General features: G+C 43.0%; 1 protein-coding gene across 1 annotated transcript in view; it reads left to right on the top strand.

Moving 5' to 3' along the window:
- chd6 (chromodomain helicase DNA binding protein 6) overlaps positions 1 to 16,814 on the top strand; it is a 101,252-nt gene extending 84,438 nt beyond the window's left edge. The window contains 3 exon segments of the mRNA XM_046310144.1: positions 4,859 to 5,002; positions 14,745 to 14,849; positions 15,047 to 16,814. Of these exon segments, the coding sequence (XP_046166100.1) occupies positions 4,859 to 5,002; positions 14,745 to 14,849; positions 15,047 to 16,144 (1,347 nt within the window). The 3' untranslated portion in view covers positions 16,145 to 16,814.
- Positions 16,815 to 18,446: the final 1,632 nt, after the last annotated feature.

Raw genomic sequence — 18,446 nt, 5'->3', positions numbered from 1 at the left:
ACTCTGGAGCATTGGGAACGCGTTCTCTGGAGTGATGAATCACGCTTCACCATCTGACACTCCAGCGGACAAATCTGGATTTGGCGGATGCCAGGAGATCTCTACCTGCCCCAATGCATAGTGCCAACTAAAGTTTGGTGGAGGAGGAATAATGGTTCAGGCTAGGACCCTTAGTTACAGTGAAGGGAAATCTTAACTCTACAGAATACCATGACATTCTAGATGATTCTGTGCTTCCAACTTTGTGGCAACAGTTTGAGGAAGGCCCGTTCCTGTTTCAGCATGACAATGCCCCTGTACACAAAGCGAAGTCCATACAGAAATGGTTTGTCGAGATCGGTGTGGAAGAACTTCACTGGTCTGCACAGAGCCCTGACCTCGACAGCATCGAATGCCTTTGGGATGAATTGGAACGCCGACTGCGAACCAGGCCTAATCGTCCAACATCAGTGCCTGATCTCACTAATGCTCTTGTGGCAGAATGGAAGCAAGTCCCAGCAACAATATTCCAACGTCTAGTGGAAAGTCTTCCCAGAAGAGTGGAGGCTGTTATAGCAGCAAATGGGAGACCACCTCCATATTAATGCCTATGATTTTGGAATGAGATGTTCAACGAGCAGAAGTCCACATTTGGTCATGTAGTTTATATACACTGACCAAAAATATAAACGCAACATGGAAAGTGTTGGTCCCAAGTTTCATGACCTGAAATAAAAAGTCCCAGAAATTGTCCATACACACAAAAAGCTTATTTTTCTCAAATGATGTGCACAAATTTGTTTATAACCCTGTTAGTGAGAATTTCTCCTTTGCCAAGATAATCCATCCACCAGGTGTGGAATATCAAGAAGCTGATAAAACAGCATGGTAATTACACAGTTGCACCTTGTGCTGGGAACAGTGAAAGACTATTTTTTTATGTGCGCTTTTGTTACACAACACAATGCTGCAGATGTCTCAAGTTGAGGGAGCATGCTGACTGCAGGAAAGTCCACCAGAGCTGTTGCCAGAGAATTTAATGTTCATTTCTCAACCATAAACTGCGTCCAATATTGTTTTAGAGAATTTGGCAGTACGTCCAACTGGCCACACAACCGCAGACTACTTCAGCCCAGTACCTCCACATCCGGCTTCTCCATCTGCGGAGAGGGTGGAAGGAGGGGGGACCTGGCTACCAAGTCGGTGGGCTTATGACCGCCAAGGCCCATAGATTAGCCAGCAGCATACCACCCTGCATACCACTGCTGGCTTGCTTCTGAAGCTAAGCAGGGTTGGTCCTGGTCAGTTCCTGGATGGGAGAACAGATGCTGCTGGAAGTGGTGTTGGAGGGCCAGTAGGAGGCACTCTTCCCTCTGCCCTAAAAAAATTATATCTCAATGCCCCAGGGACACTGCCCTGTGTAGGGTGCCGTCTTTTGGATGGGATGTTAAACGGGTGTCCTGACTCTGAGGTCATTAAAAGATCCCATGGCACTTATCGTAAGAGTAAGGGGTGTTAACCCCGGTGTCCTGACTAAATTCCCAATCTGGCCCTCAAACCAACTCGGTCACCTAATAATCCCCAGTTTATAATTGGCTCATTAATCCCCCTGCTCTCCCCTGTAACTATTCCCTAGGTCGTTGCTGCAAATGAGAACGTGTTCTCAGTCAATTTACCTGGTAAAATAACAGATAAATAAATACATTCATTAGTCTCTAATTTTGTATTTCTTTTGACTGATTTCCTTGTAATATATAATATAATAATAATAATATATGCCATTTAGCAGACGCTTTTATCCAAAGCGACTTACAGTCATGTGTGCATACATTCTACGTATGGGTGGTCCCGGGGATCGAACCCACTAACCTGGCGTTACAAGCGCCATGCTCTACCAACTGAGCTACAGAAGGACCACAGTAAAAAAATATATAATTGTTGCATGTTGCGTTCATATTTTTGTTCAGTATAGTTAAATTCGATCTTTAGAAAGAGGGGCGCTGTGATACTATGTTTTTGTTTTGTATCTGTTTTTTTTTTTAAGCCAAACGTTTTACTTTTGCCTGGGTAACCTCTGGTACCAGAGCATTTCACGATGACATGGCGCTATATATAACTGAAATGCATTAAATCTGTTTTTGGTTTGGGTATCATTTTATTTTTTTTGTACCTTTTTTATTTATTTAACTAGGCAAGTCAGTTTAGAACAAATTCTTATTTTCAATGACGGCCTAGGAACAGTTGGTTAACTGCCTCGTTCAGGGGCAGAACGACAGATTTTTACCTTGTCAGCTCAGGGATTTGATCTTGCAACCTTTAATGGCGTGTTTGGTGGATTATGTATGTCTGTTTGAAGAGTTTGCTAGATTATACAAGTGGGAGGGCATTTAAAACACATGTTTCTTATTCAAGACTAGAAGAGAAGTAGTCGATTTCCCCTCAACCATGAAAGACTATCATGCATTTTGTTGATGTTAGTTCTGTGTGTGTTAAGGGCAAGGAGTGCTGCTTTGTTTTGAGGCAACTGCAGCTATACCAGGGTTTTCTTTGCTGCACCTGACCATATTACCGGACAGTTAATCAAAATGAGACCAGATAAAAGCCTCAACAACTAGTACAAAAGAACATATATTTGTATAACAACTTAACTCTCCCCATCTTCACTACAACTTTGTCAATATGACTTGAACATGACAACTGACCATCCAGTGTTGCTCCTAGGAGTTCATCTTCTTGTTCAATTGTCACACAATTAATGCACAACTTCAGTTGAGGTTTAGGTCTAAGAATGCTTTGAACCAAATACAATGCTTTTGATTTTATGCACTTAAGACCAATGTATTGTTAATTGCCCATTTTGACACTGACTGTAACTCCTTGCTAAGAGTCTCAGGGAGCTCACTGGCTGCAGGTGCTGATGTGTACAGTCGTGGCCAAAGGTTTTGAGAATGACACAAATATACATTTTCACAAAGTCTGCTGCCTCAGTTTGTATGATGGCAATTTGCATATACTCCAGAATGTTATGAAGAGTGATCAGATGAATTGCAATTAATTGCAAATCCCTCTTTGCCATGCAAAATGTACTGAATCCCCCCCCCCCAAAAAAACATTTCCACTGCATTTCAGCCACAAAGGACCAGCTGACAGTGATTCTCTTGTTAACACAGGTGTGAATGTTGACGAGGACAAGGCTGGAGATCACTCTGTCATGCTGATTGAGTTCGAATAACAGACTGGACGCTTCAAAAAGAGGGTGGTGCTTGAATCATTGTTCTTCCTCTGTCAACCATGGTTACCTGCAAGGAAACACGTGCCGTCATCATTGCTTTGCACAAAAAGGGCTTCACAGGCAAGGATATTGCTGCCAGTAAGATTGCACCTAAATCAACCATTTATCGGATCATCAAGAACTTCAACGAGAGCGGTTCAATTGTTGTGAAGAATGCTTCAGGGCGCCCAAGAAAGTCCAGCAAGCGCCAGGACCGTCTCCTAAAGTTGATTCAGCTGCGGGATCGGGGCACCACCAGTACAGAGCTTGCTCAGGAATGGCAGCAGGCAGTTGAGTGCATCTGCACGCACAGTGAGGTGAAGACTTTGAGGATGGCCTGGTGTCAGGAAGGGCAGCAAAGAAGCAACTTCTCTCCAGGAAAAACATCAGGGACAGACTGATATTCTGCAAAAGGTACAGGGATTGGACTGCTGAGGACTGGGGTAAAGTCATTTTCTCTGATGAATCCCCTTTCTGATTGTTTGGGTCACCTGGAAGAAAGCTTGTCCGGAGAAGACAAGGTGAGCGCTACCATCAGTCCTGTGTCATGCCAACAGTAAAGCATCCTGAGACCATTCATGTGTGAGGTTGCTTCTCAGCCAAGGGAGTGGGCTCACTCACAATGTTGCCTTCGAACACAGCCATGAATAAAGAATGGTACCAACACATCCTCTGAGAACAACTTCTCCCAACCATCCAGGAACAGTTTAGTGACGAACGATACCTTTTCCAGCATGATGGAGCACCTTACTATAAGGCAAATGTGATAACTAAGTGGCTCGAGGAACAAAACATCGATATTTTGGGTCCATGGCCAGGAAACTCCCCAGACCTTAATCCCATTGACAACTTGTGATCAATCCTCAAGAGGCGGGTGGACAAACAAAACCCCACAAATTCTGACAAACTCCAAGCATTGATTATGCAAGAATGGGCTGCCATCAGTCAGGATGTGGCCCAGAAGTTAATTGACAGCATGCCAGGGCAGATTGCAGAGGTCTTGAAAAAGAAGGGTCAACACTGCAAATATTGACTCTTTGTATCAAAGAGTGGTCGTTTTGTAGCTCATTTGGTAGAGCATTGCGCTTGTAACGCCAGGGTAGTGGGTTCGATCCCCGGGACCACCCATACGTAGAATGTATGCACACATGACTGTAAGTCGCTTTGGATAAAAGCGTCTGCTAAATGGCATATATATCAACTTCCTGTAATTGTCAATAAAAGCCTTTGACACTTATGAAATGCTTGTAATTATACTTCAGTAGGCCATAGTACATCTGACATAAATATCTAAAGACACTGAAAGCAGCAAACTTTGTGGAAATTAATATTTGTCATTCTCAACTTTTGGCCACAACTGTAGTGTGCAATTGTCAGCATATATAGTCATTTTAGCTTCTTGTAAGACAAATGGCAAATCATTTGTAAAAATAGAGAAAAGTAGCTGCACAAGGAAACTGCCCTGAGGGATACTGCACTGTACATATCTGATGTTAGAGAAGCTTTCATTGACGAATACTCTTGAATTCTATTGGATAAGTAACTCTCCAACCACGTGATGATAGGTGATGTTGTAGTGTGCTGACCTTGCCAAATCTGGGGTTTCAGTCTCCTGGCGCAGCGATGTTGCACAGCTTTGTGGAGCGGCCCAAACAGCGGAGACATCGCTGCAAAGACCCCACCAAGCTGGACGTCAACTCCCTAACAGGGGAGGAGAGGGTGCCCGTGGTCCACAGAAGCACTGGCCGCAGGGTAACCTTTTTGACACACAACCACACACCAACACTGATGCACGAGCACACTTAACATCACTGACATGAATCATGTTTCCATTCAACCATATGAGAGTAAAGTACCTGTCGGATAACAAAAACTTGTGTTTTAGCGCAATGTTCCAATGTCTTTTTGGTCTCCTTTCTTTTGCTCCTGTGCTGTGTGCACTGTTCAACTTCCAACAGAATCGGTTGATTCCCCTTCTAACGATACCCTTTTTATGTCTCAACTCCCAGAACAGAGCAGACCCTAATAAAAATGGGAGTATCAGTGAACATGACTGGAATATTAATGCTCAGTTTCTGTCGCGCGCAGCATTGCGGTTCCACGCACTGCTTGCAGCATTTTAACTTGATTTCAACATCTAAACTAAGTGAACAGGCCATGTTGTTCAAACAGTTGCAGACCGACAGGATTCATAACAGTTCCACTGTTCTACCTTTGTTAACAAGCAAATAGATCAAAGTTGTCTTTAAATTTAAAGATTAGCTGCCTACTCACAAGCATGTGGGCTTGTGCTTGAGAGATAGTTCATGAGACCTGTGTTAATTTTCTATAATGCCTACTACCAGAAGTTGGTCATTATTAGTGGATGTGCATGGTTCTGAAAAAAATACATTTTTATAGACATACTTGAAAGCCAGATCAGCCATTATTGCAGAAAAGTAGGTTAACCTCCTAGAGTCCGTCTGCTCCCCCGCGAAAATATAATTAGCATAATGAAAGTTAAAGCTAGAGTGATCTGTTATTTTTTACATCGGCACCTGCCGATGTCGCAATTCTACATTTGCAGTGAAAGGTGACAGCTAGAGCGTCTATAGCGCCCAAACAGTTTGGGCTACGCAGTTAGTGCTAGGAAAAACTTTATGGAAGTATACAGTACCAGTCAAAAGTTTGGACATCTACTCATTCAAGAGTTTCTTTATTTTTACAATTTTCTACATTGTAGAATAATAGTGAAAGACATCAGACCTATTAGATAACACATGGAATCATGTAGTAACCAAAAAAGTGTTAAACAAATCTAAATATATTTATATTTTTGATTCTTCAAAGTAGCCACCCTTTTGCCTTGATGACAGCTTTGCACAAATCAAGATGGTGCATTCGGAAAGTATTGAGACCCCTTGACATTTTCCACAATTTGTTACGTTGATTGGATTAAAAAAATTATTAAAAAATGATTTTTTTAAATATATAAATACCCCATAATGACAAAGATAAAACAGGTTTAGGCATTTATGCAGATTAATTCAAAATAATAAACGGATCACATTTACATAATTATTCAAACCATTTACTCACTACTTTGTTGATGCACCTTTTGCAGCAATTACAGCCTCAAGTCTAATGGGTATATGATGCTGCAAGCTTAGCACACCTGTATTTGGGGAGTTTCTCCCATTCCTTTCTGCAGAACCTCTTAAACTCTTGTCAGATTGGATGGGGAGCGTCGCTATTTTCAGGTCTCCAGAGATGCTTGATCGGGTTGAAGTCCAGGCTCTGGCCTGGGCCACTCAAGGACATTCAGATACTTGTCCCAAAGCTACTCCTGCATTGTTTTGGTACCCTTCCCCAGATCTGTGCCTCGAAACAATCCTATCTCGGAGCTCTAAATCAAGTCAAATAATTGTATTTGTGGCCTCCCGGGTGGCGCAGTGGTTAAGACTCTGAGTTCGCACCCAGGCTCTGTCGTAACCGGCCGCGACCGGGAGGTCCGTGGGGCAACGCACAATTGGCCTAGCGTCACCCGGGTTAGGGAGGGTTTGGCCGGTAGGGAAATCCTTGTCTCATCGCGCACCAGCGACTCCTGTGGCGGGCTGGGCGCAGTGCGCGCTAACCAAGGTTGCCAGGTGCACGGTGTTTCCTCCGACACATTGGTGCGGCTGGCTTCCGGGTTGGATGGCGCTGTGATAAGAAGCAGTGCGGCTTGGTTGGGTTGTGTATCGGAGGACGCATGACTTTCAACCTTCGTCTCTCCTGAGCCCGTACAGGAGTTGTAGGGATGAGACAAGATAGTAGCTAATAAAACATTTGGATACCACGAAATTGGGGAGAAAAAAAGGGGTAATAAAATAATTGTATTTGTCACTTGCGCTGAATTACATTGAAATGCTTACTTCCAAGCCCTTAAACAACAATGCAGTTTTAATACAAAATAAGTGGTAAAATAATTAGGCATATACATACATACGTACGTACATACATACATACATACAGCGTCAATGTGCAGGGGCACAGGTTAGTCGAGGTAATTGACGTAACATGTACATGTAGGTAGAGGTAAAGGGAATATGCGTAGATAATAAACAGAGTAGCAGCAGCGTAAAAATGGGGGGGGGGGGGTTAATGCAAATAGTCGGGCTAGCCATAATTTTTTATCTGTTCTTGAGTCTTATGGCTTGGGGATAATAGCTGTTATGAAGCCTTTTGGACCTAGACTTGGAGCTCCGGTACAGCTTGCCGTGCGGTAGCAGTGCCTTGCGGTCGGAGGCCGAGCAGTTGCCATACCAGGCGGTAATGCAACCACTCAGGATGCTCTTGATGGTGCAGCTGTAGAACTTTGAGGGTCTGAGGACCCATGCCAAATCTTTTCTGTCTCCTGAGGGGGAATAGGCTTTGTCGTACCCTCTTCACGACTGTCTTGGTGTGTTTTGGACCATGAAAGTTTGTTGGGGATATGGACACCAATGAACTTGAAGCGCTCAACCTGCTCCACTACAGCCCTATCGATGAGAATGGGGGCATGCTCGGCCACCCTTTTCCTGTTGTCCACGATCATCTCCTTTGTCTTGATCACAGTGAGGGAGAGGTTGTTATTATTGTACCACACTGCCAGGTCTCTGACCTCCTCCCTATAAGCTGTCTCATTGTCTGTGATCAGGCCTACCACTGTTGTGTCGTCTGCAAACTTAATGATGGTGTTGGAGTCATGCAGTCATGGGTGAACAGGGAGTACAGGCGCAGGACTGAGCACGCACCTCTGAGGGGCCCCCGTGTTGAGGATCAGCGTGGCAGATGTTGTTACCTACCCTTACCACCTGGGGGCGGCCTGTCAGGAAGTGTAGGATCCTGTTGCAGAGGGTGTTTATTCCCAGGGTCCTTAGCTTAGTAATGAACTTTAAGGGCACTATGGTGTTAAACGCTGAGCTGTAGCCAATGAATAGTATTCTCACGTAGGTGTTGCTTTAGTCCAGGTGGGAAAAGGCCAGTGGGAAATGCAATAGAGATTGCATCTGTTGGGGCTGTGTGCAAATTGGAGTGAGTCTAGGGTTTCTAATGGTGTTGATGTGAGTCATTACCAGCCATTCAAAGCACTTAATGAATACAGACGTGATTGCTACGGGTTGGTAGTCATTTAGGCCGGTTACCTTGGTGTTCTTTGGCACAGGGACTATGGTGATCTGCTTAAAACATGTTGGTATTACAGACTCTGTCAGGGACAGGTTAAAAATGTCAGTGAAGCCACTTGCCAGCTGGTCAGCGCATGCTCGGAGTACACGTCCTGATAATTTGTCTGGCCCTGCAGCCTCGAAAGTTGACCTGTTTAAAGGTCTTACTCAGATTGGCTACGGAGAGCGTGATCACACAGTCATCCGGAACAGCTGGTGCTCTCATGCATGCTTCAGTGTTGCTTGCCTCGAAACGCGAATAGAAGTAATGTAGCTCGTCTGGAAGGCTCGTGTCACTAGGCAGCTCATGGCTGTGCTTTCCCTTGCAGTCCGTAATAGTTTGCAAGCCGTGCAAGTTTGTAATCCATGGCTTCTGGTTGGGCTATGTACTTAGAGTCACTGTGGGGACGATGTCATCGATGCACTTATTGATGAAGCCAGTGACTGATGTGGTGTACTCCTCAATGCCATTGGTAGAATTCCCGAAACATATTCCAGTCTGTGCTAGTAAAACAGTCCTGTAGCTTAGCATCTGTGTCATCTGACCACTTCTGTATTGCGCGAGTCACTGGTACTTCCTGCTTTTAGTTTCTTCTTGTGAGCAGGAATCATGAGGATAGAATTATGGTCAGATCTGCCAAATGGAGGGCGAGTTTGTACGCATCTCTGTGTGGAGTAAAGGTAGGTGTCCCCCCCCCCCCCCCGGTTGCAGATGTAACATGCTGGTAGAAATTAGGTAAAATTGTTTTGTTTCCCAGCATTAAAGTCCCCAGCCACTAGGAGCGCCTCCTGGATGAGCATTTACTTGTTTTCTTATGGCCATATACAGCCAGGACAGCGGAGTCAATCACCACCTTCCGGAGACACCTGAAACCCCACCTCTTTAAGGAATACCTAGGATAGGATAAAGTAATCCTTCTCACCCCCCCCCCCTCCCCCCCTTAAAAGATTTAGATGCACTATTGTAAAGTGGCTGTTCCACTGGATGTCATAAGGTGAATGCACCAATTTGTAAGTCACTCTGGATAAGAGCGTCTGCTAAATGACTTAAATGTAAGCTCGTTGAGTGCTGTCTTAGTGTCAGCATCGGTTTGTGGTGGTCAATAGACAGCTATGAAAAATATAGTTCAAAACGCTTTTGATAATTATTGTGGTCTACAGCTTATCATGAGATACTTTACCTCAGGCGAGCAAAACATAGAGACTTCATTAATATTAGATTTCGTGCACCAACTGTTATTGTCAAATATACACAGACCGCCACCCCTTGTCTTACCGGTGGCAGCTACTCTATCTTGCCAATGCACGGAAAACCCAGCAAGCATGTCGTCATTCAGCCACGAATCGGGGAAACATAAGATATTACCGTTTTGAATGTCCCGTTGTTAGGATAGTCTTGATCGGAGCTCATCCAGTTTATTATCCAATGATTGCACGTTGGCTAATAGGACTGACATTAGAGGCAGGTTACCCACTCTGATTCTTACAATGCACCCTGACCTACGACCCCTATATCTCTTGACTCTTCTTCATACAAATGACTGGGATTTGGGCCTTGTCCTGTGTCTGAAGTAAATCCTTTGCGTCCGACTCATTAAAGACCAAAAATCTTTGTTCAGTACGAGGTGAGTAATCGCTGTTCTGATTATCAGAAACTATTTTTGGTCATAAGAGATGGTGGCAGAAACATTATGTACAAAATAAGTTAGAAATAACATGAAAAAATATACAATAGCACAATTTGTTAGGAGCCTGTAAAACAGCAGCCATTCTACTACTGTACGGACACATAATTTCTACCTCATTGCTTGGTTTTTGCTCTGACATGTACTGTCAACTGTGGGACCTTATATGGACAGGTGTGTGCCTTTCCTAATCATGTCCAATCAATTGAATTTACCACAGGTGGACGCCAATCAAGTTGTTGAAACATCTCAAGGATGATCAATGGAAACAGGATGCACCTGAGCTCAATTTCGAGTCTCATAGCAAAGGATCTGAATACTTTTGTAAATAAGGTATCTGTTTTTTGTTATAATACATTTTCAGAAAATATTATTTTTTTGCTTTGTCATGAGGGGTTTTGTTGTATTTAAACCATTTTAGAATAAGGCTGTAATGTAACAAAATATGGGAAAAGTCAAGGGGTCTAAGTACTTTCCCAATGCACTGTATATTGTGAATCGCCCATAAGTTTGAAAAAAATCAAGATACGATTTTCAAGCCATATCGCCCACAGGCCTGATGGAAACAGAAAATTGTGGGTAAACTTTCCTAAATGTCATCAAAACAAAATACGTTCCTCAGTGGTGGATAATGTTTTTGGTATGTGAATTAGATAAATTGCCTTCACTGTACTCCTTGACATTCTACATTTTGTTGTGTTGCAGCCTGAATTAAAAATGTATTAAATATGCTTTTTTTATCTAACCAATCTACACACAGTACCCCATAATGACAAAGTAAAAACATATTTTTTGCAAACTTATTGAAAGTGAAATACAGATATATCTCATTTATGTATGTATTCATACCCAAGTCAATACTTTGTAGAATCACCTTTGGCAGCGATTACAAATGTAAGTCTCTAGGATCTTTCCACACCTGGATTGTGCAACATTTGCCCATTATTCTTTCAAAATTCTTTAAACAAACCATTTTTTTAAACAACCATTTTCTGGGATTGCCATAGATTTTCAAGTCCTGTCAAAACTGTAACTCAGCCATTCAGTAACATTCACTGTTTTCTTGGTAAACAACTCCAGTGCAAAATTGTAATTATTCGCCTACCTCCTCATGCCTTTTGCACAAAATGTATATAGACTCTCATTTTTTTCTACTGTGTTATTGACTTGTTAATTGTTTACTCCATGTGTAACTCTGTTGTCTGTTCACACTGCTATGCTTTATCTTGGCCAGGTCGCAGTTGCAAATGAGAACTTGTTCTCAACTAGCCTACCTGGTTAAATAAAGGTGAAATAAAGTAGATTGATCTTGTGTTTTAGATTATTGTCCTGCTGAACGGTGAATTTATCTGTGTTTGATGAAAAGCAGACCGAATCAGGTTTTCTGCTTGTATTTTGCCTTTGAATAGCTCCATTCCATTTATTTTTTATCTTGTGAAACTCCCCAGTCCTTAACGATTACAGGCATAATCATAACATGATGCAGCCACCAATAGGCTTGAAAATATGCAGAGTGGTACTCCGTAATGTGCTGTATTGGATTTGCCCCAAACATAACACTTTGTATTCAGCACATTTTTTGCAGTATTACTTTATTGCCTTGTTGCAAACAGGATGCATGTTATGGAATATTTTTATTCTTCCTTTTCACTGTCATTTAGGTTAGTATTGTGGCGCAACTACAATGTTGTTCATCCATCCTCAGTTTTCTCCTATCACAGCCTTAAAGTCACCATTTGCCTCATAGTGAAATCCCTGAGTGGTTTCTTTCCTCTCCGGCAACTGAGTTAGGAAGAACACCTGTATCTTTGTGGTGACTGGGTGTATTGATACACCATCCAAAGTGTAATTAATAACTTTACCATGCTCAAAGGGATATTTAATGTCTGCTTTTCAAATGTTTTACCCATCTACCAATATATGTCCTTTTTGTGAGGCAATGGAAATCCTCCCTGCTCTTTTTGGTTGAATCTGTGTTTGAAATTAATTGCTTGACTGCGGGACCTTAAAGATAATTGTATGTGCGGGGTACAGAGATGAGGATGTCATTCAGAAATCATGTTAAACACTATTGCACACAGAATGAGTCCATGCAACTTATTATGTGACTTGTTAAGCAAATGTTTACTGCTGAACTTATTTAGGCTTGCCATAACAAAGGGGTTGAATACTTAGTGACATAAGACATTTCAGTTTTTCTGTTTCATTTAACTGGCAAAAAAAATGAAATAAAAAAAATACATCCACTTTGACATTATGGGGTATAGTGTGTAGGCGAGTGACAACATAATCTCTAATCTCAAAATCTCTTTAATCTATTTTAAATTCAGGCTGTATCACAAAATGTGGCAAAAGGGGTGAAAACTTCCTGAAGGCATTGTATGTGACAAATGGCAGTGGAAATACTTTTTTGCGCAAATGTTAATAGAATAACCATGTCACAGTAAACTTGCAGTCATGTGATGTTGCGTGTTCCTCCCACAATGACTTTTTACATATTTTATGTTAGAGCCTTATTCTAAAATTGATTAAATCAATAAAAATCCTCATCAATCTACACACAATACCGCATAATGAAAAAGTGTAAAAAAAAAGGTTTAGACATTTTTTTACATGATTTATTTACATAAGTATTCAGACCCTTTGCTATGAGACTCGATATTGAGCTCAGGTGTATCCTGTTTCCATGGATCTTCCTTGATGTTTCTACAACTTGATTTGAGTCCACCTGTGGTGAATTCAATTGAATGGACATGAAAGGCACACACCTGTCTATATAAGGTCCCACAGTGCATGTCAGAGCAAAAACCAAGCAATGAGGTCGAAGCAATTGTCCGTAGAGCTCCGAGACAGGATTGTGTTGAGGCACAGATCTGCGGAAAGGTACCAAAAAATGTCTGCAGCATTTATTTATTTTTTACCTGGGCAAGTCAGTGAAGAACAAATTCTTATTCTCAATGACGGCCTAGGAACAGTGGGTTACTGCCTGTTCAGGGGCAGAACGACAGATTTGTACCTTGTCAGCTCGGGGGTTTGAACTTGCAACCTTCCGGTTACTAGTCCAACACTCTAACCACTAGGCTACGCTACCGCCCCGATGTCCTGAGTTCATATTTCCCTCGATCCTGACAAAGGTGACCAAGAACACAGTGGCCTCCATCATTCTTAAATGGAAGAAGTTTGGAACCACCAAGACTCTTCCTAGAGCTGGCCGTCCAGCCAAACTGAGCAATCGAGTTAGAAGGGCCTTGATCAAGGAGGTGACCAAGAATCCGATGGTTACTCTGACAGAGCTCCAGAGTTCCTCTGTGGAGGTGGGAGAACCTTCCAGAAGGGCAACCATCTCTGCAGCACTCCACCAATCAGGCCTTTATGGTAGAGTGGCCAGAGGGAAGCCACTCCTCAGTAAAAGGCACATGACAGCCCGCTTAGAGTTTGCCAAAGGGACTCTCAGACCATGAGAGCATCATGCTGTGGGGATGTTTTTCAGCGGCAGGGACTGGGAGACTAGTCAGGATCGAGGGAAATATGAACTCGACCTCAGACTGGGGCAAAGGTTCACCTTCCAATAGGATAACGACCCTAAGCACACAGCCAAGACAATGCAGGAGTGGCTTCGGGTCAAGTCTCTGAATGTCATTGTGTGGCCCAGTCAGAGCCTGGACTTGAACCCGTTCGAACATCTCTGAAGAGACCTAAAAATAGTTGTGCAACGATGCTCCCCATCCAACCTGACAGAGCTTGAGAGGATCTGCAGAGAATAATGGGAGAAACTCCAAATATAGGTGTGCCAAGCTTGTAGCATCATACCCAAGAAGACTCAAGGATGTAATTGCTGCCAAAGGTGCTTCAACAAAGTACTGAGTAAAGGGTCTGACTACTAATGTAAATGTGATATTTCAGTTTTTTATTTGTAATACATTTGCAAAATGTTATAAAAACCTGTCTTTGCATTGTAGTTATGGGGTATTGTGTGTCAATTGATGTGGGGGGGGGGGACTATTTAGAATAAGGCTGTAACGTAACAAAATATGGAAAAAGTCAAGGGGTCTGAATACTTTCCGAATGCACTGTTCAGTTTTAGGCTGCAGAGGAAATAAGAACTTCCCAGGGTGGTGAAAGTGCACGCTGAGCTTGATGGTCTTCATTTGAATGATGGTGATGGTGTTTGGCTGCCAATTGACAAATACAAAGTATCTTGCTCTTATCCATAATTTCATCACCCTCTGCATTGTATCCTGTCTGGAAAGTGTTGGCTACACCATACCAGAGTTGGCACATTTGTTGTTTGTGGCAAAACCATCAACTGTTAAAAATAGGATGGAAACTCATAACTTGTTTTTTATTTGGTAAATGAGGAGTTATTATACGATACAAAGTTATTTGATGGAAACTTTACAATATCCGCTTGACAATCTAGCTACTTAACAGGTGAATGAAAACACTTCTCCCCACCCAACTGTACTACTTCACATTGATCAAATACACTCCTTTGATAAGACATAACTTTCAGGAATTTGCATGAAATGTCATGTTTGACTTGCTTTGACAAGATTACAACCTGAATTACACACAAATGCATCAGTTATATTTATGGTATGTGTGTGTACAACTGGGCTGTATATTCCTATTCCTGTTCTGTAGCTTGGGGGTGCTATGGCTCCAGCAATCAAGGAGCTCTCCCGATGGCTGGACGCAAATACTGAGTACTACGTGGCACCCGACTGGGCAGATGTTGTGAAACACTCTGTGAGTAGCATGGAATTTTCACTCTCTCTCATCCATACAAGTGTCTCATCAAATAGTTTCATTAGAATGCCATTTTTAATTTGGCATTTGTATATCTTGAGTAGCACAGACAGTTCTCAGAACCTACTGCCTTACAAAGAGTACAGATGTCCTTCAAAACACTTCCTGCATTTTCCTCATTTGCCTTGTGTTTCCAGGGCTTTCTTCCCGAGGGAAAGTACACGCGCATACTCACAGAGCCCGTGTGCCGCGACCAAGGGCCCCGCCGCCGGGGCCGTCGTCCTCGCAGCGAGATGCCCAAGCCCCTCCTCTCGGAGTCACCCATGGGCCCACTCTTCATGAACGGCAGCCTGATCGGCAGCATGGACTTGGTCAGCCTCCAGAACCTCCGCAATGTCCAGGGCATCCCACTCACGGGCCTGATGGGATTCCCCCATGGCTTTGCCGTGTCCGCTGGTGAAGATGCCAAGAACGGCCTGAGCATGCTTCCCATGATGCTCCACGGCATACATGGCTCCCCCCACATGTTCAGTGTTCAGGGGCTGATGGGGCAGCCGCCCACAAGCTCCGCTCCCACCTCCTCAGCGGCTGCAGTTAGCACCACTACGGCTTCCTCCGCGGCCAGTAGCCCCTCACGAGGCCCCAGCCAGGCGTCTTCGAGCACACAGGCAGATGGCTCCGGCATGCAGTCTGACGGAGAGAGAAAGAGGGAGGACAAGCAGTCGACAGAGGAAAAGCAGCTAGGTGCGATAGGCAGCCACAGCATCGCAGCCATCACCACTGCGGCGGCCAGCAGCAGCAGTGGCGTCAGCAGTAGCAGTGGCAGCCACCTGGCCTTCAACCCTTTCCTTGTTCCAGGGTTGTCCCATGGACTGCTGTACCCTCACATGTTCCTCCCACACGGGGGCATCATGGCGCTGCCAGGCATGCCGCCCACAGAGTCCTCCGGCAGCCCTAAGAGGAAGAAGAAAAGAACAAGGGAGGAAGAGGTGGTGGAGGAGGCAAGCAGCCACAGCCACTTACAGACAGACAGTGGGCTTCCGAAAACACCCAGCGATGGTCAGACTGGGGAGAGCACGGTTGACCAGGCCGGGCCGGAGGCTAGGGAGCATCAGATGGAGGACAACGTTCAGGAGGAGGTCACGGGACACGACTCCCATGCTTCTCCAGAGGTCAACCCAGAGAAGAGCATTGAAGAGGAGAGAGAAACAAAGGAGAATAGAGTGATGGGGGAGGAAAAACTGCCTAGAGATGAGGAGGAGAGAGAGCCAAGGGGGGCACAGGATTCACAATAGACATCTCCCTCTTTCTTACCGTGCAAAAGTGTAAAGTTTGTGGTGTGTAAGTTAATGTTCCTGTAAAGACTTTTATTATCCACTTAATGTTTATAGAGCTCCTGCCCTGTAGCAAACTTGTGATTATGTTATACTGTATATACCCACACATGCTCCATTCAAGAACTTCATGAAAGTGATGGACACTCCTGCATGCAAACACACACTTGCAAGCAACTGAAGGGAGGACCTGCTAATCAGTATTACATGGTTGTCACAGATCAAGCAGCCTTGACGGTCTGCTGTATCATGATCGTGGCACTTTAAAGCTGCAATATGTAACTTTTTGGGCATCCTGACCAAATTCACATAGAAATGTGAGATATAGATCTGTCATTGTCATTGAAAGCAAGTCTAAGAAGCGGTAGATCTGTTCTGTGCGCTACTTCTATGCTCCCCGTTCTTAAGTTTTGTTCTTGCGTCTTTTATTTTGTTTTGTACACCAGCTTCAAACAGCTGAAAATAAAACATTTTTGGTTATTGAAAGTACACTATCATTCAAAGTTCAAAGTTTGGGGTCACTTAGAAATGTCCTTGTTTTTTAAATAAAAGTGCAGTATTGACATTGTTAATGTTGTAAATTACTATTGTAGCTGGAAACGGCTGATTTAAAAATATATATATTAAAAAATAAATGGAATATCTACATAGGCGTACAGAGGCCCACTATCAGCAACCATCACTCCTGTGTTCCAATGGCACGTTGTGTTAGCTAATCCAAGTTTATCCTTTTAAAAAGCTAATTGATCATTAGAAAACCCTTTTGCAATTATGTTAGCACAGCTGAAAACACAGGAGTGATGGTTGCTGATAATGGGCCTCTGTACGCCTATGTAGATATTCCATAAAAATAAGCCGTTTCCAGCTACAAAAGTCATTTACAACATTAACAATGTCTACACTGTATTTCTGACCAATTTGATGATATTTTAATGGTCAGCTTTTCTTTCAAAAACAAGGACATTTCTAAGTGACCCCAAACTTTTGAACGGTAGTGTATATTTCACAGCGGTTTAGATTGATCAATGATTCTGTACACAATACATTGCTTGTTTTATCACGTAAATGGAAATTAGACAAACTATTAGAATTTTAGCAAACCGAAAATGGCGGAGCAATTTCTGCGTATTGCTCCATTTTAAGACGCTGGTTGCTAAAAGGTGAATCTGGGGGAGGATGTGTAAATATTTTTTCCAACCAAAATATGCTGACAGCACTCTTGGGTTCAAAGGCAGCTACATTATAGGGCTCGGTTGTGTTCATTAAAAGGCACGCAATGGGAAAACATTGTAAAACATTTTGCAGTGGAAAATGAAAATGAGCGTTTCTTATCAAGTCCAGGTATTCCCTCCCTGTATGTCTGTTTTTAATTTGTTGCCTAATGAACAACCCAGAATGATGTAGCTGCCCAGGGACTACTGACCCCTCAGTTTCCTTGGTGTTAACAGGATTATATGAATATCCCCCTAAAGTTGTTTCACATCCTAAAGCCTGAAACTAATGGCAATTTGAATTGAAGGTCCTTCAAAATGTGTTTAATATAATAATTCATTAATAATTATATCATTTTAAAAGCAATGCATGCAAGGTCACTTGCAGCCCCAAGGTGTAGCACAACTGCTGCAAGTAAGTTATTAATAGGACAGCTTTTGTCCATCCCTATTTGTTTTATTGTTGCTGCTTTGTAAAAACAAACAATGTTACTTATACCCGATCGAGAGAACACATTGAGTACAACAAAAACATACACACACATATATATATATATATGTATATATATATATATGTATATATATATATGTTGTCAGTATATATATATTAAACGGAAGGCAAAGAACAATCCTGAGGTTTGATAATGTTTTTTTTAAATGTTATTTTCACACAATAGCCACTTTGAAGGAGGACCTATTTCCAGTCTCACTGGGACTACTAGTCATGTTATTAGGTGGGCAATAGCTTGGGACTTGGTCAGCTGTGCCAGTGTGCGGGAGCAGTGAAGAGGTGCCATAGACAAATTTGTCACAGAGGGCTCTGTTGAGAGCCAGTGCCTCACCGTTGAGGGACAAGCACACAGAGGGTACTCTAGGGGAGAGGGGGGTATGCAAAATGAATCTGTCCATTGCCATGTGTGTTAGGGAAAAGTTTGTCATTTGATCAGATAGATACTGTGTGCAAAGCAGTCGCAGAGTGCCTCGTTGTTTTAAAGGGTTCGTGGTCTCCTTTTCTTTCCTCAGATGCATTTTAAACTCCTGTAGACTAGCTC

This window comes from Oncorhynchus gorbuscha, linkage group LG18, assembly GCF_021184085.1.
Source record: "Oncorhynchus gorbuscha isolate QuinsamMale2020 ecotype Even-year linkage group LG18, OgorEven_v1.0, whole genome shotgun sequence".
NCBI lineage: Eukaryota > Metazoa > Chordata > Actinopteri > Salmoniformes > Salmonidae > Oncorhynchus > Oncorhynchus gorbuscha.
The sequence above is the reverse complement of the archived record's forward strand: the minus strand, read 5'-3'. Positions and strand labels throughout refer to the sequence as shown.